General features: G+C 44.1%; 10 protein-coding genes and 1 non-coding gene across 11 annotated transcripts; 6 read left to right on the top strand and 5 right to left on the bottom strand.

The window, feature by feature from the left end:
- Positions 1-42: 42 nt before the first annotated feature.
- Positions 43-1,104, top strand: CIA1 (iron-sulfur cluster assembly protein CIA1; the record flags this gene model as incomplete). The annotated part of the gene is made up of 1 exon (XM_037281618.1): positions 43-1,104. One exon carries the CDS (start codon positions 43-45, stop codon positions 1,102-1,104), a length of 1,062 nt encoding a protein of 353 aa, XP_037137513.1.
- PEP12 (SNAP receptor PEP12) lies at positions 1,101-1,973 on the bottom strand (the record flags this gene model as incomplete). The annotated part of the gene is made up of 1 exon (XM_037281617.1): positions 1,101-1,973. The coding sequence occupies one exon, from the start codon at positions 1,971-1,973 to the stop codon at positions 1,101-1,103; it is 873 nt and encodes a 290-aa protein (XP_037137512.1).
- A 767-nt stretch (positions 1,974-2,740) lies between these two features.
- HEL2 (E3 ubiquitin-protein ligase HEL2) lies at positions 2,741-4,633 on the top strand (the record flags this gene model as incomplete). Its single annotated transcript, XM_037281616.1, has 1 exon — positions 2,741-4,633. One exon carries the CDS (start codon positions 2,741-2,743, stop codon positions 4,631-4,633), a length of 1,893 nt encoding a protein of 630 aa, XP_037137511.1.
- Positions 4,634-4,682: 49 nt separating this feature from the next.
- Positions 4,683-5,624, bottom strand: PEX10 (ubiquitin-protein ligase peroxin 10; the record flags this gene model as incomplete). The annotated part of the gene is made up of 1 exon (XM_037281615.1): positions 4,683-5,624. One exon carries the CDS (start codon positions 5,622-5,624, stop codon positions 4,683-4,685), a length of 942 nt encoding a protein of 313 aa, XP_037137510.1.
- A 225-nt stretch (positions 5,625-5,849) lies between these two features.
- On the top strand, positions 5,850-8,204 carry SHE4 (She4p; the record flags this gene model as incomplete). The annotated part of the gene is made up of 1 exon (XM_037281614.1): positions 5,850-8,204. One exon carries the CDS (start codon positions 5,850-5,852, stop codon positions 8,202-8,204), a length of 2,355 nt encoding a protein of 784 aa, XP_037137509.1.
- A 260-nt stretch (positions 8,205-8,464) lies between these two features.
- On the top strand, positions 8,465-10,708 carry HG536_0A06480 (ankyrin repeat domain-containing DHHC palmitoyltransferase family protein; the record flags this gene model as incomplete). The annotated part of the gene is made up of 1 exon (XM_037281613.1): positions 8,465-10,708. One exon carries the CDS (start codon positions 8,465-8,467, stop codon positions 10,706-10,708), a length of 2,244 nt encoding a protein of 747 aa, XP_037137508.1.
- Positions 10,709-10,913: 205 nt separating this feature from the next.
- Positions 10,914-12,779, top strand: HG536_0A06470 (exonuclease 1 family protein; the record flags this gene model as incomplete). The annotated part of the gene is made up of 1 exon (XM_037281612.1): positions 10,914-12,779. The coding sequence occupies one exon, from the start codon at positions 10,914-10,916 to the stop codon at positions 12,777-12,779; it is 1,866 nt and encodes a 621-aa protein (XP_037137507.1).
- Positions 12,780-13,075: 296 nt separating this feature from the next.
- HMS1 (Hms1p) lies at positions 13,076-15,538 on the top strand (the record flags this gene model as incomplete). Its single annotated transcript, XM_037281611.1, has 1 exon — positions 13,076-15,538. One exon carries the CDS (start codon positions 13,076-13,078, stop codon positions 15,536-15,538), a length of 2,463 nt encoding a protein of 820 aa, XP_037137506.1.
- A 118-nt stretch (positions 15,539-15,656) lies between these two features.
- On the bottom strand, positions 15,657-16,532 carry HG536_0A06450 (uncharacterized protein; the record flags this gene model as incomplete). Its single annotated transcript, XM_037281610.1, has 1 exon — positions 15,657-16,532. The coding sequence occupies one exon, from the start codon at positions 16,530-16,532 to the stop codon at positions 15,657-15,659; it is 876 nt and encodes a 291-aa protein (XP_037137505.1).
- Positions 16,533-16,810: 278 nt separating this feature from the next.
- Positions 16,811-16,881, bottom strand: HG536_0Atrna3G. Its single transcript has one exon. It is a non-coding gene; the product is annotated as a tRNA-Gly (tRNA).
- A 224-nt stretch (positions 16,882-17,105) lies between these two features.
- Positions 17,106-18,791, bottom strand: DFG16 (Dfg16p; the record flags this gene model as incomplete). Its single annotated transcript, XM_037281609.1, has 1 exon — positions 17,106-18,791. The coding sequence occupies one exon, from the start codon at positions 18,789-18,791 to the stop codon at positions 17,106-17,108; it is 1,686 nt and encodes a 561-aa protein (XP_037137504.1).
- Positions 18,792-18,793: the final 2 nt, after the last annotated feature.

The following is an 18,793-nucleotide window of genomic DNA, read 5'->3' as shown; positions in this document are numbered from 1 at the left end:
TTCGATGGTTCATTAGCATTAGTGTCTTTCTGGAACTTTAATATGCAATTGTTCATCCATCGGCAAAAGACAAAGGACTACAGCGATAAAAGGTTTCCAGACGCCATGATTGAACTTGTCGAGTCCTTGGCACTTCATAAGGATAAGGTTTGGAGTTTGGATGACTCAAATGGGTTGCTTGCGACAGGATCTACCGATCGATGCATCAAGATAGTCAACCTGAAATCTTCGAGACAGGTGATAGATGAGCTGGATGATACTGTGCATAAAAAGACCATTAGATCTGTGGCATGGAGGCCAGCATCCTGTCTCCTCGCTGCCGGCTCTTTCGATTCTACGATCTCCATCTGGGGCAAGGATGACTCTTCCAATGATTACACATCCACGATGGCAGACTTTGAAATGGAACTTCTTGCGATAATCGAGGGACATGAGAATGAGGTGAAGAGTGTGGCATGGTCTTACGATGGAACGTACCTGGCATCATGCTCTAGGGATAAAAGTGTCTGGATATGGGAGACAGACGAGATGGGTGAGGAATACGAATGTATCAGCGTTCTGCAGGAGCATTCTCAAGACGTTAAGCACGTAGTCTGGCACCCCAGTTTGCATTTGCTTGCCTCCAGCTCTTATGATGATACGATCAGGATATGGAAGGAATTTGACGATGACTGGGAAGCGGCAGCTATCCTCAACGGCCACGAAGGGACTGTCTGGTGCTCAGATTTTGAGAAATCAGAGTCTAGCATAAGACTGTGTAGTGGTAGCGATGACAGGACAGTACGAATCTGGAAGTTCGCTGGCGACAGCGAAGATGATGAGCAGGAATGGACTTGCGAGGCGACTTTGCCGCAAGTTCATACAAGAGCCGTCTACAGCGTAGCATGGGGTCCCAATGGGTTGATTGCCAGCACAGGTTCTGATGGTACTTTGGCCGTCTATCAAGAAGTCAACGGAGTATGGAACGTCGTTGCCAAGACAAAGCAGTGTCATGGTACACACGAGGTGAACGTTGTCAAATGGACAACCGTTGACGGTGTCACAATGCTTATCACCGGTGGCGATGACGGCCACGTAAACATTTGGAAGTATACTAACCTTTAGATAAAAACGATTAATAGCAGTACGAAAAAGATCACGAGAAGGCCTAGCAGTAGATACAGGCACCACTTGTTGGCGTTTTTTTGATATCCTAGCGCTTTATTTAGTTCCCGAGATGCCATTGCCGCATTGTCAGTTGTCGAATATATGTTTGCTTCGATATTGTCAACCATTATGCCCTGTTGTTCCACAACCGCGCCCAAGTCTTTGAATATTTCGTTCAACTCGATTATTCCCTGCTCTATATTGGATATCTCATCGGCTCTCTGCCGAATTAAGTTCTCCTGGTAAGCGAATTCTTCGTTATTGATCGGTTCTCGTTCGATAGTTATCTTGACAACTCTTGATATACCTTCCTCACGCTCCGACGCTCCACGGTCCTCCTCCTCTTGTCTCAAGGCACTAATGTTCTGGCGATTCTGCTCCTCCTGCTTCAATGAAGCTTCTGCCTTAGCATTTACATCCTTCATCACCCTAGCATATTGCCGTTGAATGCTCTGGAACTCCTGCACAGAATAGCGAACATCACGAATAATCTTTTCTCGAGCAATGAGCTCGGGTTTATCCAAAGCTGACTCTTCTATCGCATCAATCTGTATCACCAATTCGTTCACACCCTTTATTAACGAACCCACTTTGCGAATATTGATCACCGATTTCTTGTCTATCCTGTCCACAACCTTGGCCTTGACATCTCCCTTAGCCACTAGCGACTCCAACGTGGAGATAAACTGTTGTAGAGTGCTAATCTGCCCGTTTATCTCGAACAGCATGCTGGCAATGTCATCCTTCAATCTCTCAAACTCAGGAGAGTCAGCAAAACCCTTGGCGGTGTCTTCCTCATCTTCGAAGTAAGGAACTGAGCTCGACATGGCAGATTAGTGGTTATCCTGTTTCTAACGTAGCTACTGGGGGGACGTCGCTTGAGATTCTACAAGTAAAGGCGAACAGATAAGGCAGTATAGTAATAAGCTTACTACAGCAGATGCTAGTGAAGAGAGCAGCCTCCAGCCGGCTGCTAGCAACTTCGTAGAGTTGTGTTCTAAACAACACCCTTTCAGAGAGCTTCAGGTTTGTCCTTGAGCGAACTTCGGGCAGGATCATCGGCCAAGACTGCGGTCACTTATTCCAATGGCGTAACTTCCCATCCAATTGCAAATCACCTACCGTCGTCTTACTTGTGATGAATGTGCTAACGAGTAATGTGCCGGAGGCTAGCCTTTAACTTAAGCAAGGTAAACTCTACTTTACAGCTACGTTCTAGGACAAAAGCTACCATACTGGTGGTGCTATCAGTAGTACGAGGCTAGAGCTGGATCCTCTAAATCCAAATTTCTCGAGCATTGCTCGTCGACAAGCCGGATAAGCTCTTAGATCGCTTTGAAGTCAAGAAAAAATGGCCATGCTCACTGCTTTATATAAAGTCGACTGCCAGAATTTGGTGGTGATAATGTCAGGACTCAATGGCGCCTTGACGAAGCTCTTTATTACCTTTGATCTTTCGACAATAATACTCATTTTGCTGAGAAGACGTCGCACCGCGTTTGCAGCTTATAATATTGCAAATCTTTTCATCAAGACTTCAAACAACTATAGAGCAGGTCCAATAAGGCCTGAAAGGGGGATCTGACTTGTTGAAATGAGTGCTGAATCGAAGACTTTGCCACAGTCAAACTTTAGGCGTGCTCAGGGCTCACAATTTACTGCTGGCTCGAAATCCCGAAAGCAAGCTAGAAACCGGCCATCAGAGGGTAAGAAATCCCATGAAGGTGGCGATGGAGTCGATGAAGACGGTGATCTTTGCTTAATATGTGCCGACAAACTGACTTACGTTGCCTTGTCAGCCTGTTCCCACAAGACTTGTTATAGATGCGCATTCAGACAACGTGCACTCTACGAGAAGAAAACCTGTCTCATTTGTAGAACTGAGAACGATAGCCTGACATTTACGGATCAGCTTGACAAAGAGTTTGTGGATATCAAGGTTTTTACTGACCACGATGAGAAATATGGGATAAACTTCACCAGCCATGAGATAGCGGAGACCACGTTGGGACTGTTAAAATACTATTGCTCTCTTTGTCCGCAAGGGGAGAGGGAAGATTTTGGAAGCTTCAAGAAGTATAACGAGCATTTGAGAGTGAAGCATAGCAAGAACATTTGTATGATCTGTGCGTCACATAAGCACGCGTTCCCCACGGAATTGAAGATCTATACTCCTAACCAGCTGCGCAATCACCAATCCAAGGGCGACTCTAAAGGGTTCAAAGGCCATCCTATGTGTGCTTTTTGCTCTGGGAAAAGATTCTATTCGGATGACGAACTGTATTTGCACATGAGACATCAGCATGAGAAGTGCCACATTTGTGATAGAATCGATCCATCCTCACCGCAGTATTTTAGGGACTACGATCAGCTGTTTGACCATTTTAAGAACTGTCATTACATTTGCACGGTGCAAACATGCCTGGATAACAAGTTCGTGGTCTTTGCAGACGAGCTGGAGCTACAGGCCCACATTCTGAAAGAACATGGTGACATTATTAGAGGTAAACCTAGACTTTTTCAATCAGAGCTGTCCACGTTTATGTCTGCACCTTCTCGGGTTATTACTGAAAACAATACGCTCAATAATGGCTTTTCTTCGGCTTCATCAGTTTCTTCGAGAAGAAGTTCACCAGCAGTTCCAAACGAAGGCGTGCGAGAGAAGAAATTGAGACTGGAAGAACGAGCCAAGTACTATCTTGGCAACTCCCAATCAGAATTTGAGACTTTCGAAAGGTTCAATGAAGATTATGATAAAAATCGTCTAAGCGCTCGTGGTCTTTTCGACGCATACAAACGTCTGTTTAGCTCGCCAGAAGCCGATGTCTACCTGTTAGTTCATAACCTTGCCGAGACGTATTCTCCTAATACATCAAAATTCAAGGAGCTGAATAGCATTTACGAAGCCCATGAGGCCCGAAATGCAAGAAAGAATGAGCTGCCTAGTTTATCAAGAGATCCTTCCTCTTCTACAAATATAGTGAACGGCGTTTGGAGTGCGAATAACAACTCTGTGTCAACGAGTCACGGCAGAAATGTTAACACAATGAATCTACCCACTTTAAAATCGCCCCCAGCGAATCATGACCCATTCTCTCTTCCTTATAGAACGCACTCATACAAAAATCTGAGCACGCCAAAGAGAAGTTCACCACTTCCCGTGGTGAAGAAGGCCCCTGCAGACAGTTCAGTTGTGGTCACCCCAAAATATTTGGAAAACAGGCAAAAATCCTCCTCCAGTTCGTCGTTATCGAGCGGTAGTGCAAATAAACTGGCAGGCTTAGATTTACCAAGCTTACCGACTCCCAAACCAAAGGTATACATACCGCCTGTCAATAGACCAAATCTACCAGATCCAAAGAAATGGGGCCAAAAACCAGAAAAATCTCTTGATGCTGCTGACAGCGCTTCAGAACTCAACACGGGCTCATCGTCTACCAAGAAGAAAGGAAAACAGAAGCAATTGCTGTTCCACATAGGTATTTAGATGACTAATGTCTGTACAATACACCTATCTCCGCCTCGGCTGTCACTCACTACCTTAGCAACAGCACCTGCTGCGTCTTACAATTCTGCCGGCATAGAGGGCACTCAGGTCTTTCTCTGGTCCAGTTAAGAATGCAAGTCCAGCAGAAAATGTGACCACACGGAGCACAGCTGGGATCCATCATGACACTCAAACATAATATGCATGTTCTGGACGCTTTGGGGATGTACGGCAGCTGGGACTCGTCTGACAGATCGACATGAATGATTTGAGTCTCCGAAGGTACGTTGGTAATAATATCGCTGTCCGTTGGCATTTCTTTGCATTCGCTGTCATTACTTTCTTTTCGCCTCGTTAAAGAGCCTAGCTGCCGAGTCATCAACGGAATCCACTTACCAGCGCCTTGCAATAGCAAGATGTAACCCAGGAACCTGTAATTACTGGAGCTAGCTTTTCGAAACTTTGCCTCACTATCGTCAACCTTATGGCCCAAGGCGTATTTAAGTCCGAACAATCTCTTGGATATATCGTGGTACGCGCCTGTGAAATAAAACAAAATCAAATGTACGTTCACTAACGCATTCAAGATGTTCTTAACAGAGTACGCAGTCTTCGGGGAGCCATCTTCGCTGCCTCTGGTGTATCGTCTTAGCGTTTTCGAGATCAGATAAGGTCCCAGACAGTAGGAAGCGATGAACAGCAGCTTCTTGTAACGCTGCACCAGCATCGTACCATTTCGATTCACGTAGATCAAATCCACATACTCCTCTCCCAATGTTCTAGCTCCCTTCAGCGTCGTAAAACACAAATATATCAACTTAACGGCAATTGAAATCTCCAATGAATGCGTATTAGCGAATAGTTGTCCCTTAATATTCTTCACCACCTCAACAATCTTGCCAGACAAAAAAGCCTCAATCTGATCATCCTTCTGGTTGGCTTGCACTAGTTGCAACGGTCGATCGGTCAGTATTCTGGTATCGACAACCATCGGGCTTCAACATACATACCTATACTCGGAGCGTCAGCGAACGGCAACAACAGCGATGACGGTTTCGATTTTTCAAAGGCTTCATCTGCCTTAATATCACTGACTTCAGAACTCATGGCTTTCAGGTTCCAGATTCGCTACTAGCACCATTCTTCGCAGCTTTGTTGTTGCCATTGGCTATTGTCTTAACAACAACTTGTCCCTTGAAAATCCATCCAGTAAGGTATGCCTTATACACAACACAAGAGACATAGGTTCTCAATGGTGATCAAAAGTGAAGTCCAGGGTACGATGAGCGAGTCCTCAGATGCTCAGACGGCGGTCGAAAACTTGTGTGCAAGGGTTCAGGAACAGTTGACGGTGGTCGATGCTGAAGAATACAATCAAGCGCTGGTAGAGATTCTGGGGTCTAATGAAGAAAAGAGGAAATTGGATAAGTCCCCAGAACAGGTTGAGGAAGTTTTGGTTCGATCTTTTCAGGACCATTTTGAATCAAGGAAACTTTTGATGGATTTGGTCGCATCCGATGTCAAACAAGCGTTAGATGTGTTTGAGAGACTTCCGTTGAAAACAGTGTCTACATTTGTGGATTGTTTTCCGAATGCCGACGATACTTTACCGCTTTTGAAGGAGCTGCGGACCAGGATACATTATGGTGAAGACCCTCACGTACAATATTTGCTAAATGTCGTTCTACAGTTGCTGAACAGATTCAATTACAGTTTCGAGCAGGTGGGTTTCCTTGTTCATGAGCTGTGCCTTCGTATTAAAGAGCCAGATGTCAAGTCACTGATGTTGCTTATCTTCTCTGAGCTGAACAAGAGGTTTCCTGCAAAGTTTAATGAGAGGCTGCTTGACTTTACCGACTCCTTGGTGGTAGAATCGGAGGTAGGCATTGGCAGCGATCCTATTTCAGAGATTGTTGATATCTTAACGGAGCTATACCCGGTGCTAACGACTTTATGTTCGAACATTCTGCTTGGCAAAAACCTCAAGGCTCAGCTGGAAAAGAAATTGATGGCGCAAGATGACGACGATTTTACCATCAGCCTGCTCAAGCTTTTTTCTATCGCGTGTATTGATGAGACGGTGAGAGCGCATCTCGCAGAGAATTATATGAGTGTTTTGGAAAGATCCTTGAAAGTTGAAAGGTTTAGAATATATTCCGCGCTGGTTCTTATCAAGACATGGAGCTTCTCCAGCATGCAGAACATTGATGTGAACGCGTTGGCGGAGTATCTTATCGAGGGGTTCAATGGGTCTGAATTTGAAAACGAAGAGGACATGAACATCTGCATTGAAGGGCTGGCCTACTTGAGCTTGAAGACATCGGTCAAGATAAAGTTGAGGAACAGTCTGTTTTCGTGTGAGAAATTGGTCAGATTAGCCAAGTCTAAAGAAATCACCTCAAACTTTTATGGTGTTCTCGTCATTTTGGCCAATTTGAGCGCTTCACCCAAGCAAAGCAAAGGCAGCACAGCCTTCGATGCAGGAGCAATGAGGGACTTAAAGTCATATTCGGACTTAAAAACACCCACAGAGATGGAGGCGGATAACACTATTGAAAGTGAGGACGATGTTTTCAAGTTCAATCAGAAATACCTGTTGCAAAATAACCTCCTTTCCGATTTGAACTCCCTGATCGGTTCCATAACTCATGGCTCCAAACAGCAGTTAATCCGGATCATATACAATATTAGCAGCAACAAGAAGTTTATTCAAGAATCCATTAAACAAGGCAGTGTCACGGCGATTTTGCAATACATGACCACGAAAGAAGTGGCCAAAGACCCAATAAGAGTGCTGGCATCCAGGTCTTTGGCGAAAATGCTGGTGTACACAAACCCGTCGATAATCTTTAAGAAGTATTCCCCCGTGAATGCTATTTCTCCTCTTTTTGAGTTGCTTCCACGAAGCACAACAACGCAAGAAGAACCTTTCTTTGATGAAGACGTATTAACGGTTAATGACTCCTTCAATGCCCTTTTGGCCCTCACTAACCTAGCTTCGCTAAGTGGCTCTCAAGGTGAGGACGTGTGCAGGCGCATTGCAACAAACGAACAATACTGGTCCACCGTGGAGGCCTTGATGTTAGACGAAAACATAATGCTACAGAGATCGACACTAGAGTTGTTGAGCAACTTAATGAGCCATCCCAAACCCATCGCCGTGAAATTTTTCAATTTCGAGAATCAACGTAGTGTGAGAAACTTCGAGATTCTTGTTAAGTTACTAGAGCTCGATGACGTGGAATCTCAGAGGGCCGTGGCAGCCATATTCGCAAATATTAGCGTATCCGTACCCTTCATCGCTCAAGAACTGTTGAAAAGGCAAAATTTACTGGCAAAGGCTGTAGAGGTTCTACACAATCAAACAGACGATGTTGAGCTCAGTGAGCGTCTCATCCTACTGCTGCACGCGCTCACTGACGTGATAACCACAGACAATCTAGAGTTGGGATCATATCTGATTGGAAACAAGAAGCTAATCGACGCTTTGAACAAAGCATCTCATATGGCAGACCTAGATCCGCAGTTCTCCGAGTTAATTCCCATAATACTTGAAAGATGTCAGTGTTAGAGCTCACATTATGAAATGTGGTCCAACAGAAAAGTTGGATTATACTAATGGTTAACTTGTAATGATTAAGAATATACTTATGGATTCCAGAGCTATATAATGTTTAAGATTGCTTGAATCTTCATCAAGCGGCTGACAATATATTTTCTAACGGTTGGACAGCATAGTGTACACTAAACAGCGCCTACCGCTTGTCAACAGCATAAACTAATAGGTATTGACCGATTAGTTGACCAAATTCTGTGCTAGAGACCGCAATTATGGTTGATCCCAGCGAAAGTGAGGCGCTCTATGAGGAGATTTCGCTAGAGAATATGTCACTGAGTTCGGTACAACCTGTGTTATCTAACAGTGCTCAAGATGATGGGAAAGGGGGAGATCAACAGGTTGAGGATGCTCAAGATGAAGGTGAAATATCAGGCGAAGAATTGGCAAATCCCGTTTTGGATCCATACTTTGTTGCCTGCCAAAAGGGTGATCTGAAAACTGTGAAAGAGATGATTGAGAATGGGCTTGTAAACATTAACGAAGATCATGATCCAGTCGAGAAAGTGACTGGGCTTCATTGGGCCAGTATAAATAATCGACTTTCTGTAGTAGCTCATCTGGTTGCCTGCGGTGCAGATGTCAATGCAAAGGCCGGAGCATTGCGCGCCCCACCGCTACATTGGGCAGCTCGATATGGCTACGTTTACATTGTGGATTATCTGCTGGAGCATGGTGCGGATCCTACTTTGAAGGACGAGCAAGGTTTTAATCTGTTGCACCTGGCAGTCACCAGCTCGAACATTATGCTTGTGCTTTACGTGCTGTTCTTCGTTGTTAGCAAGGGTATCATAGATGTCGATTGTCAGGATCCTAATGGTCGTACACCGTTGTTGTGGGCCGCCTATCAAGGTGATTCACTCACAGTGGAGGCTTTACTGCGGTTTGGTGCCTATCCAAAGGTGCCCGATTCGGGTGGATTCACGTCTTTACATTGGGGCACTTTGAAGGGCCAACCGCATGTGCTTATGTATTTGATTCAGAAAGGAGGAGATTTTTTCCAAAAGACAAACGATGGCAAAGACTGTTTTGCGATAGCACAAGAGATGAACACGACTTATTCACTGAACGAGGCATTGAACCATTGTGGATTTGATTCTCAAGGATATCCCCTGAAGAAACTATTCGAGAAGAGCTACCATGCTAAACTGGTCACTTTTTTTACGCCTTGGGTTTTCCTTGCCGTGGTTTTTGGTCTGTTTACCCAAATTCACCCGCTCCTGGCTCTCCCAGTGACCATAGTTTTTGCTCTTGCGACTAGCAAAGCACTCAATAAATTTGTATTAACATCATTTGAAGTGGATGGTGTTTCGCAATTGACGCTTTTGAAAACGCCTTTATATGCTGGAGTATTTTCGGGCAGCCTGTTTTTGGCGACCGTTGTATGGATACGAAAGATACTCCCCTGGACACTACTTGAAGAATTTTGGGCCAATGTGATTCTTGCTATGTCGTTGCTTGCCATCACTTATCATTTCATCAAGCTGCTTCAGGCAGATCCCGGTAGTATTCCACCAGAAAGAGACTATGAAGCTGTTAGACAAACCACAAGTGAGCTTCTCAAGTCAGGGAAATTTGATACGAGACATTTCTGCATCGAAAGCTGGGTTAGAAAACCGCTTAGAAGCAGGTACTCGACTTTTAATAAGACACTCGTTGCCCGTTTTGATCACTATTGTCCTTGGGTTTACAACGATGTCGGTCTGAAGAACCACAAGCGATTCATATTTTTCATTGGTCTACTTGAGATTGCGATTTGCATCTTTGCAAGTTTATGTATGGAATACTTCGATGAGTTGGAAGACAGCAAAGAGGATTATAACGGCGAACTGAAGTGTTTCTGGTTGATCGGCGATGAGCTCTGCGCAGGATTGAACTTCGATTTATTCACGACATTAGTTTTACTATGGGCAGTTTTCCAGGCAATATGGGTTGGATTTCTCATCCTAGTGCAGGCGTTTCAAATATTTAAAGGCGTCACAAACTATGAATTCAGCAAAGTAATGAGGGACAGAAAGCGCATGAACATGAGTAACGCAAACTTCAACGAAGTTTTCAGCACAGCGCCGGAGGATCTTGATCAAGATTCAAACAAGAGCCCGTCGGACTCAATCCCAGCCACTGACTCTACTAACGACCAAACTCGATTGGAACCTCGTAATAGCACTACAAGGAGATGCTTTGGCACTTTCTGCGCCATCACCGGCATGGACCAATGGCTAATCGTGCTGAAAGAGGCTATTGGAATCTCCCGTAACGCCTTGGGAACTCCCAACTCCTCGGCCCTCTCCTTACCAACAAATTACGGGTGGAGAACAAATTTGAAGGATTTCTGGCTCAATAGTGACAGGACAGCACCTTTGTGGCAGAGAATATTCTATACGCCCCGAACTTCCAAAGCATTGTTGGCAGGCAAGGAGGTCGATTACGACAAGCTATATTCATATCCAGAGAAATAAACAAGCCCAAGATAGCTCTGAGAGCCCGAAAAGACACTACATAGATGACTTTTAGCAGTTTGAGTATGATAAAAGCATTGTTGACGTTTTTTATTTGGTTTTGGCGTCCGGATCTCTGTGACGCGTCTCTTAAGAGATCTAAATTTCAGTCAAGATGATCAACTGAACAACCGTAGCATTTAATACCATTCGTGGTGAGTTTGGGATGGGTATTCAAGGGCTGCTTCCACAGTTGAAGCCCATCCAAAATCCTGTCTCTTTGCTTAGGTATGAAGGATTAACTTTGGGGATTGACGGTTACGCCTGGCTCCATAGAGCAGCCTGTTGCTGCTCGTATGAACTTGCAAATGGCCTGCCGACTGCAAAGTATTTGAAGTTCTTCATTAAAAAGATAAGCATGCTTAGATCTTTCAAGATTGAACCTTTCTTCATCTTCGACGGGGATGCGATAGGAGTGAAGAAGGACACTGAAGTGAGGCGAAGAGAGAAAAGGATTGAGAATAAAGCTATTGGTGAGAGGCTTTGGAATATGGGTGAGAAGTCAAGCGCCATGGATTATTTCCAAAAATGTGTTGATGTGACGCCCGAGATGGCCAAATGCATTATTGACTATTGCAAAGTCAACCGGATACAGTACATCGTGGCTCCTTTTGAGGCCGATGCCCAGATGGTATATCTGGAGAAACAGAGAATAATTCATGGAATCATATCCGAAGATTCGGATTTATTGATCTTTGGCTGTAAGAGGCTTATAACGAAATTGAATGATTTTGGCGAATGCATTGAGATCTGTCGGGACGACTTTGATAAATTGCCGGAAAAGTTTCCATTAAGTCAATTGACAGATGACCAGGTCCGACTAATGGTCTGCCTATCCGGATGTGATTATACGGCAGGTGTTCCAAAAGTTGGATTGATTACGGCAATGAAACTTGTCAAGAGATTTCACACACTGGACCGCGTCCTGATGAATATACAACGAGAAGGAAAACTCAGCATACCGGCAAATTTTGAGCACGAAACTCGATTTGCCAACTTTGCATTCCAGTTCCAGAGAGTGTTTTGTCCCATTAGAAGAAGGCTAGTTACTCTGAACGAGGTTCCCGAACATCTGGCAAACTGTCAAGAATTATATGATAGCATTGGTCACGTCATAGATAGAAACACTCAGGTTAAGGAGTGTGTGATGGACGATGACAGGATTCACCATGATTTGCATTTGAAGATCGCAATTGGAGATCTGAGTCCCTACGATTTCCGTAAAAGGTTGGTTAACAGAGAGCACAAATTGCAATTAAGTTCTAAATCTGATCTCCAGGTAGAGCTACACGATAATACTCCAAAGAAGAGATCAATTGACTCATTCTTCAGCAAGAAGAAAGACAGCGGTGCCAAAGAAAACGTACTAGATCGAATCATAGCGCTCAAGACACCCATAGTCGACAAGCTCGAAGAAACCATCAAGCGAAGGAAACTAAGCGACAACAACACCGTCATATCAACAACTACCACCAGTAAATTCTTTTCCTCTACACAGCAGGATGAAGATGAAATCGAGACTGAAGTGCCGGAATCTCAACTACCCACGCAAATCTCGAGCTTGTCACCTGCGCAGTCAGATCTCCAAGGAAACCGCTTCAACGACGACGAAGAAGAAGAAGAAGAAGTGCTAAGCGAGCTCGAGCCTGATAACCACACAAACAGCCCCTCACCTGCATTATCATCACAGCCGACCGCCAAAGTCTCCGCAAACTACGCTCCGCTTCAAAGATTCAGATACTCCGGTTCACGCGAGCCTCTGCAAGATAAGAACGTGAACCAGGTGGACCGCATCGTTTACATTTCCGCGAAACGAACCCCATCCACCGTTGCAGAGCAACAGTCTGCCAGACCGTCTTTGAGCCGAAGACCAACGACTCAGGCTGCACGTCGTATCGTTGTAACTGCTGCCTCTACTGAATCTACTAAATCTGCAGCCGGCCAGTCAAGACCGGCGCTCAGATCTCTCTCGCTGTCTTCAAGATTCTCCTACAGTGCTACTACGGCGAGCGGCAACCGCCGCCATAACTGATAGTCGAAGTACCCATGTAATAGGAGTCTCCTCAATAAAATACATATAGATCTTCACGTCGGCGGCTATTTTTCTTAAGACTATCCTGATCGTTCTGGACGAAGTCCCCGGAATTTAATTCTCGTACGATCTGATCCCGGGAAACCCGGGAATTTCGATTGTTCGTGAGAGCCGATAATCTCGAGTAAAATTTGTAATATCGAGCTGGAAGGAGAAGGCATGCGATTTGGACCACAAAAGATAAACAAGTCACAAAAACGATTGTTAGAGAGATCAGTACGGATTCAAGCCGAAGGATGAGTAGCACCATTGCAGATCTCTTCTTCAAGGACCAGTTTCACGGTCGTGATGGAGAGGATCTTGGGCCTTTTGTCAATAACCGCAACGCCAACCAGGACCCTTCGCCAATGAACCAGAGAGTCACCGCCAGTATCACACCAGAATCGTTACAATCATACCATAATATGTCTCAAGAAAGGCAGTTAGCAGAGTCTACAAATAAGGAAGGTGGTTTGCTGGAGTCTCCGTTTGATTTTAGTGATTACGACGAGTCGATCAACTTTGGCGTCGCACCAGTATCCCAGGAACAGCCACAGCAGCAGCAGAATCAGCAGCGGGATCCAGCGAGTGGGGCAGTATTTGATGCTTCCGAAAGTGCCGTTAAATCTGAGTATTCGCCCATCTTCCCGATCTCTGTAACTCCTTCCGCTTCTCAGTCGTCCTCCTCAGCTACTAAGAACGAATTCGTTGACTTTTTAAATGATGAATTAGTTCGTGACGAGAGTGGCATGAGCATGGGATCTGTGGAAATGCATGAAACAAGCTGCAAAGTTGGTAAGAAGCGTAAGGAGAAGATTTCACACAATATTATCGAGAAGAAATATAGAACAAACATTAATGATAAGATATTTCAGCTGCGAGAGATTGTACCCACCCTCAGATTTGCCCATAAGAACTGCCGTGGAATGCCCATATTGGCGCAAGACGCGGAAGATTTAGATGGATTGGAGCCCGCAAGAAAACTGAACAAAGTTTCAATTCTGATGAAGACTATCGAGTACATACAGCATCTCGAGTCTAAGTGTGCCGCATACCGATTTGAAAATCAGCAGTTGAAAGATAATATTCCCAGACAAGATAACTTGTATCAGCAAACAACAGCACCAACAGCAGCATTGGCCGCTGCTGCACCAGCAATAATACCAGGTAGCCAGCGCGCTACAAATAACAGTAATACTATTCCCTCCCACATCGCTGGCCAATTCCATGGTCAATTTTACGGGTCGCCCACGTATAGTGAAGCACCACCCTCATCATCGCGACAGCAAGATGCTGTTCCAAATAACAACAGCTACTACAACAGTGATTACGCCTCCAAAATTCTGATGGGTGGCATGGCTCTGACAATGGGGGCCACTTGTTTTGGTGAGAACGGCGGAGATATGGGAGCTGCTCGCGCCCTTTTCGCAATGCCTGTGTTTCGCTTTTCTGCCCAAAACGGGTTTGTAATATTAAACTCATATGGCACCATTGACTTACAGTCTTCAATCTTTTCATTGTTAAGGCTGTCGCTAGTTCTCATCACTGGTGTTTACCTTCTTAATTGCTTGCTGTTTGCTGGCAAAAACAGTGGAAAGAAGCACGATTCAGAGACCTCTTCGATATTTGCAACCAAAGATACAGTTCAGTTCGACTCGATAGATCACCTAAAGCAAACTTTATGGAAAACGCTCGTAATCAACAGGCTGAAATACAGGTTGAATTCGATGGAACGAATCGAATCAAAGATTGCTAAATGTTTTGCCATTAGAGTCTACTTTCAGAAATCCAGTCTTCCGTGGTCGGCTTTTTCTGAGAAGTATGTTGATAAATTATGGAAAGGATTGAGAAATCAAATCAATGCCGCAAACGTCAAAAGTAAAGGTTTACTGAGAATGGGACTGGAGTGGGATATGATCACCAATATCACTACTGTCGGAAGGGAAATGACCTTGGACAACTCAAAACTTTTGAAAGTATTGTCAAGCGATGAAAAAGAATACGACTTGAAAGAATTCATCTCTCTGCTAAATTCATACATCTTGAAGGAGCAAACTGAAGATATGCTGTCTTCTCTTCTCGAGAAGCTGGTTAGCAGTGACTTCAATAAATGGAATGGCATTATTGGCAGTTTCAGAGGTGATGAGTTTCGCCACAACGAGATTTTGAAGTCTATACCTGAGAAGTACCTTGCTCTCGATTGCCTCCTCAGACCTGATAAGGAAAGCTGCGATAAGCTTTCGAAATGGATTAGGGCGAACAAAGAAGAAACTTTGGAAGATCTTTTGAATGAGAAACTAGTCCTTTACGGATCGATTGTTAGGCGCTTGATTGAACTGAAACAATATGATCAATGCGAAAAGCTTTTGAAGAGGATGCCCTTGCAGGTGCTGGAAATCTGGAGGAATTCGATATCTATGGTCGGCTTTACTTCAATGTACTTGATGCTGAACTCTGTCTTTGAAAATATATCAAGCTTTAGGCAACATTCGATGATGCTAGAGACTGCTTGCGGTGAGGTCAGAGTTTGGTTAGGGTCTTCTCCAGGTGATATAGTGAATTTCTCGTTGAGATCCAGAATGATTGCCTACTGCATAGAAAAATCGTTGTTATGCGACTCACTAACGCAGTTCGACGACGACACTGAAGAGTTGGACGATGACAAGCTTGATGGCGAAAGTATTGACAAGGATGACGATACGACGGATTTTGAAGAATAGAGTGCCTATTCTAGCGAAAAATATATCTGTAATGGAACATGACCGAAAATCACTATAACCTCCCTTTCCTCTTAAAACAATATACTGCTACCCTAAAAAGCTAACTTAATTTATGAAATCATGGCTTCTCTAAGCATGAGTCGATAACCAGCACAACACCGTTGACGGCAGTCTCGACCTTTTGAACTTTGTGAAAATCTTTGGACACTACAGAAGCCGCATAAAAAGAATCACCTTGTTTCTTCAATAGGATATCTCCCTTAGTGTCTTGATTAGATGAGTTTTCGAATTCCAGACTCTTAAGCGTAATGCAACCAGGTCCGTATTCATCGAGTGAATGACTTTCATCGTAAGCAACCACATGAGATCTTACAAATTGCAAAATGTTCCGTCTGATGGCACTGTCGATTTCCCTTTCAGTGGCTTCACTGGCCTCCAAAGATGCCACATCTCGAGGAAACCCCCAAGGCTTCTTGCTTAATTTAGAGATAGCATCGTTTGAGGGTGCTATAATGATCAAGTCTTCGTTCTCATCACACAACTTGGCCGATAACTGTACATCATCTCTAATATAGCTGAAGAACACTGCTGTCTCCTTCATAGACGTCAGCTTAGAATCCAGAGAAACGGGAGCGATATGCAAGTTCTTCGATCCAGCGCTAAAATCCTTTTGGCTTCTCATTTGATCTCTTTTTGCAATCCTCTCCTCCTCCTCAATGATAGCGTTTATGTCAAGAGGTAGCCTCTTGGGGTCACGCTTGAATAATCTGCTATTCTCTTCCATAACCTTGTCAATGTCTAAAGGCAGTCTTTTAGCATCACGAGCCTGCAGTATTGAGTCATCTGAGGAGAAACGACGGTGCAATCTGCCGCTTTCGTCGTGAAAGTTCTCAATGCCCACTATATTCTTTGCCTCAGTCAAACCCAGCAGCAAAACAAAGCGTAAAGACAGTATCACTGAAAATGAAAGTAATAAGCGTGTAGAACCGAACATGAACAGCACCTCAGATATTCTTGGGATTGTCTGGTTTGTATACAAGTTGAATGAAACCTATCGAAGGGGTCCCATTAAACTTCGCCTTTAACAAAGTCCCTTACCCGGATTCTGAGAAATGTGACGTGAAGCAGTGCTAAAGAACGTTAGTCGAAACAATGGCGAAATTGGTTATGTCGAAATTGCGGTTTTTGAAGACCTTATGAGTGCATTACGTCGCATCTGGTCGCAGCACACTGTCTTCTCCGGAAGTCAAACCACATTGTGGTTGCAAAAAATGCGCAAGCCCGGAATCGAACCGGGGGCCCAACGATGGCAACGTTGGATTTTACCACTAAACCACTTGCGCTTATAAGACGTTGGAAGAAAATTTTCTTTTCCACCTATAAGCAAGAGACCTTCTCATGCCTCCCACCCTCTTCGCTTCCTGCAATATAACGAATCAACTGTTTTAAGCTCATTGACATTTGAATATTAGAAATGTTTATATAGATCATCAGGAGCACGTCGAGGTCATGCGAAAGAGAAAATTGGCCCTTGACACCGGATTGAGAACGAGTGCCCGTTAAAAAATCAGTCGTTATTATCATACTCGTAAATGTAGTTTCTCGCCAATTCTGTCTCAACGCTAGCTCTTTTTCCCTCATACGCTGATTCCAGGTCGTGAACCGTGTCATCGGCAAAGGCCATCTTATCGCTCGCATCACACTGGGCTGCGTTTCTGGCTGTCGGGACCTGGGATTCTCTATTGCGCCCATAGGCATCGACATTTATTTCGCTGCCTGCTTTGGTAAAACCGGTCAACGCGTTTAGAAAGCGTTTGCCTCTGATTCGACCAAGTTTCCTAAGATTCTTAGCTCTTTGCATTTGAGATCTCCAAATTTGTTTTGGTTTTCTTAGAGATGAACCGCTTCGACGACCCTCCTCAGTATCCTCTACTTCTCCGTTATGAGACCTTCCAGAGGCGTTTTCATCGTAGTCCTCGTTTGTATCACGCTGAGTATATGCTAATTTTGGATCAAAGAAATATTCATTGTTATCGTTTATTTTCCTTCCCAAAACAGTCTGTTTGCTCAATATTAACTCTCGTTTCTCTAACACGCCGATCAAACCCCAAACGCTGACTGTGATGATTAATTGAAGAAACCTCACAACCTTAAATTCCCATCTGTGCTCTGAGGTGTAAATGATTGTGAAGTACACCTTAGTAAAGAACAACAAGCCGAATAGTGTAATGTTGTAAACAAGCAAAGGGATCGTTTCGTGGTAGTCATTCCAAATAAGCAAGAAGGTATCTTTCACTTCGCTGCCCTTATTAGAATGCATACGTTGCGGTGCCAATATGAACCTAAAATCATGCCAAACAAAGAAGGAAGTCAGACCACAAAACAGAGTGTAAATTATGAAGTCCAGTGTTGTTAGAATAATTCTCAAAGATGTTGTCTCATAGAAGGTTACCGCAGCGTAGAGAACAGTGTCCACCACGGTAAGAAGCATACCAACAACGATTATCAGTTTATTTCTGCTGGTGAAAAGCGGCCAGAGCCAACCGGTAGTGATCTTCCTCTTATCGTGAAACATGTAGTAGATAATCATCGTCCAATTCGCATAGAGTAGAACGTTACTAATGATGGAACCGACCCTGAAAGCGGTTCCACCGACGATACGATGCTCATAAGAGGTGAAATCTTGCACGTTATCGCGGTATTGCTCCTTGAAAATCGTCTCAACTGTCTTGGCCAGTATTACAGTATCGTAGAAGGCGGAAAACAACACATAAAATGGTACCAACAAGCTCGAACTTAACCGGCTCTCTGACGGTAAGAGCATTAAGACCAGGTACACCATCCACGTACCAATACACACGGCACAAGTTGCAAATGCAATTATCAAAATGCTATTTTCAAAGCAGTCTTTGCCTAACAGTTTGTTAAAATCGTATTGGATTGAAGGCGAACTCAACACTGCCGCTAGATGTCTCAGCATTAAAGAGTTATTTTGGCCCGGCACACTGTCATTCGCACAAGTTATGAATAGGTTAGGATAGTTCAATGTATAGTTGCTCCGTGTATCATTCCCTAAGGTAAGAAATCCACCATTTAAAACAATCGCTTCGCATTGATTATTATAAGGAATCAGCAATTGCTCTTCCAAAACATGAGAAAGGAGAAACTTATTATCCTCTATGACATCCCTAGCCTCGATCTTCCGAAGACCAATGACCAGAAGTATGAACCACAGAAATGTCCATCCGAGCATTC

This window comes from Torulaspora globosa, chromosome 1 (genome assembly GCF_014133895.1).
Source record: "Torulaspora globosa chromosome 1, complete sequence".
Lineage (NCBI taxonomy): Eukaryota > Fungi > Ascomycota > Saccharomycetes > Saccharomycetales > Saccharomycetaceae > Torulaspora > Torulaspora globosa.
The sequence above is the reverse complement of the archived record's forward strand: the minus strand, read 5'-3'. Positions and strand labels throughout refer to the sequence as shown.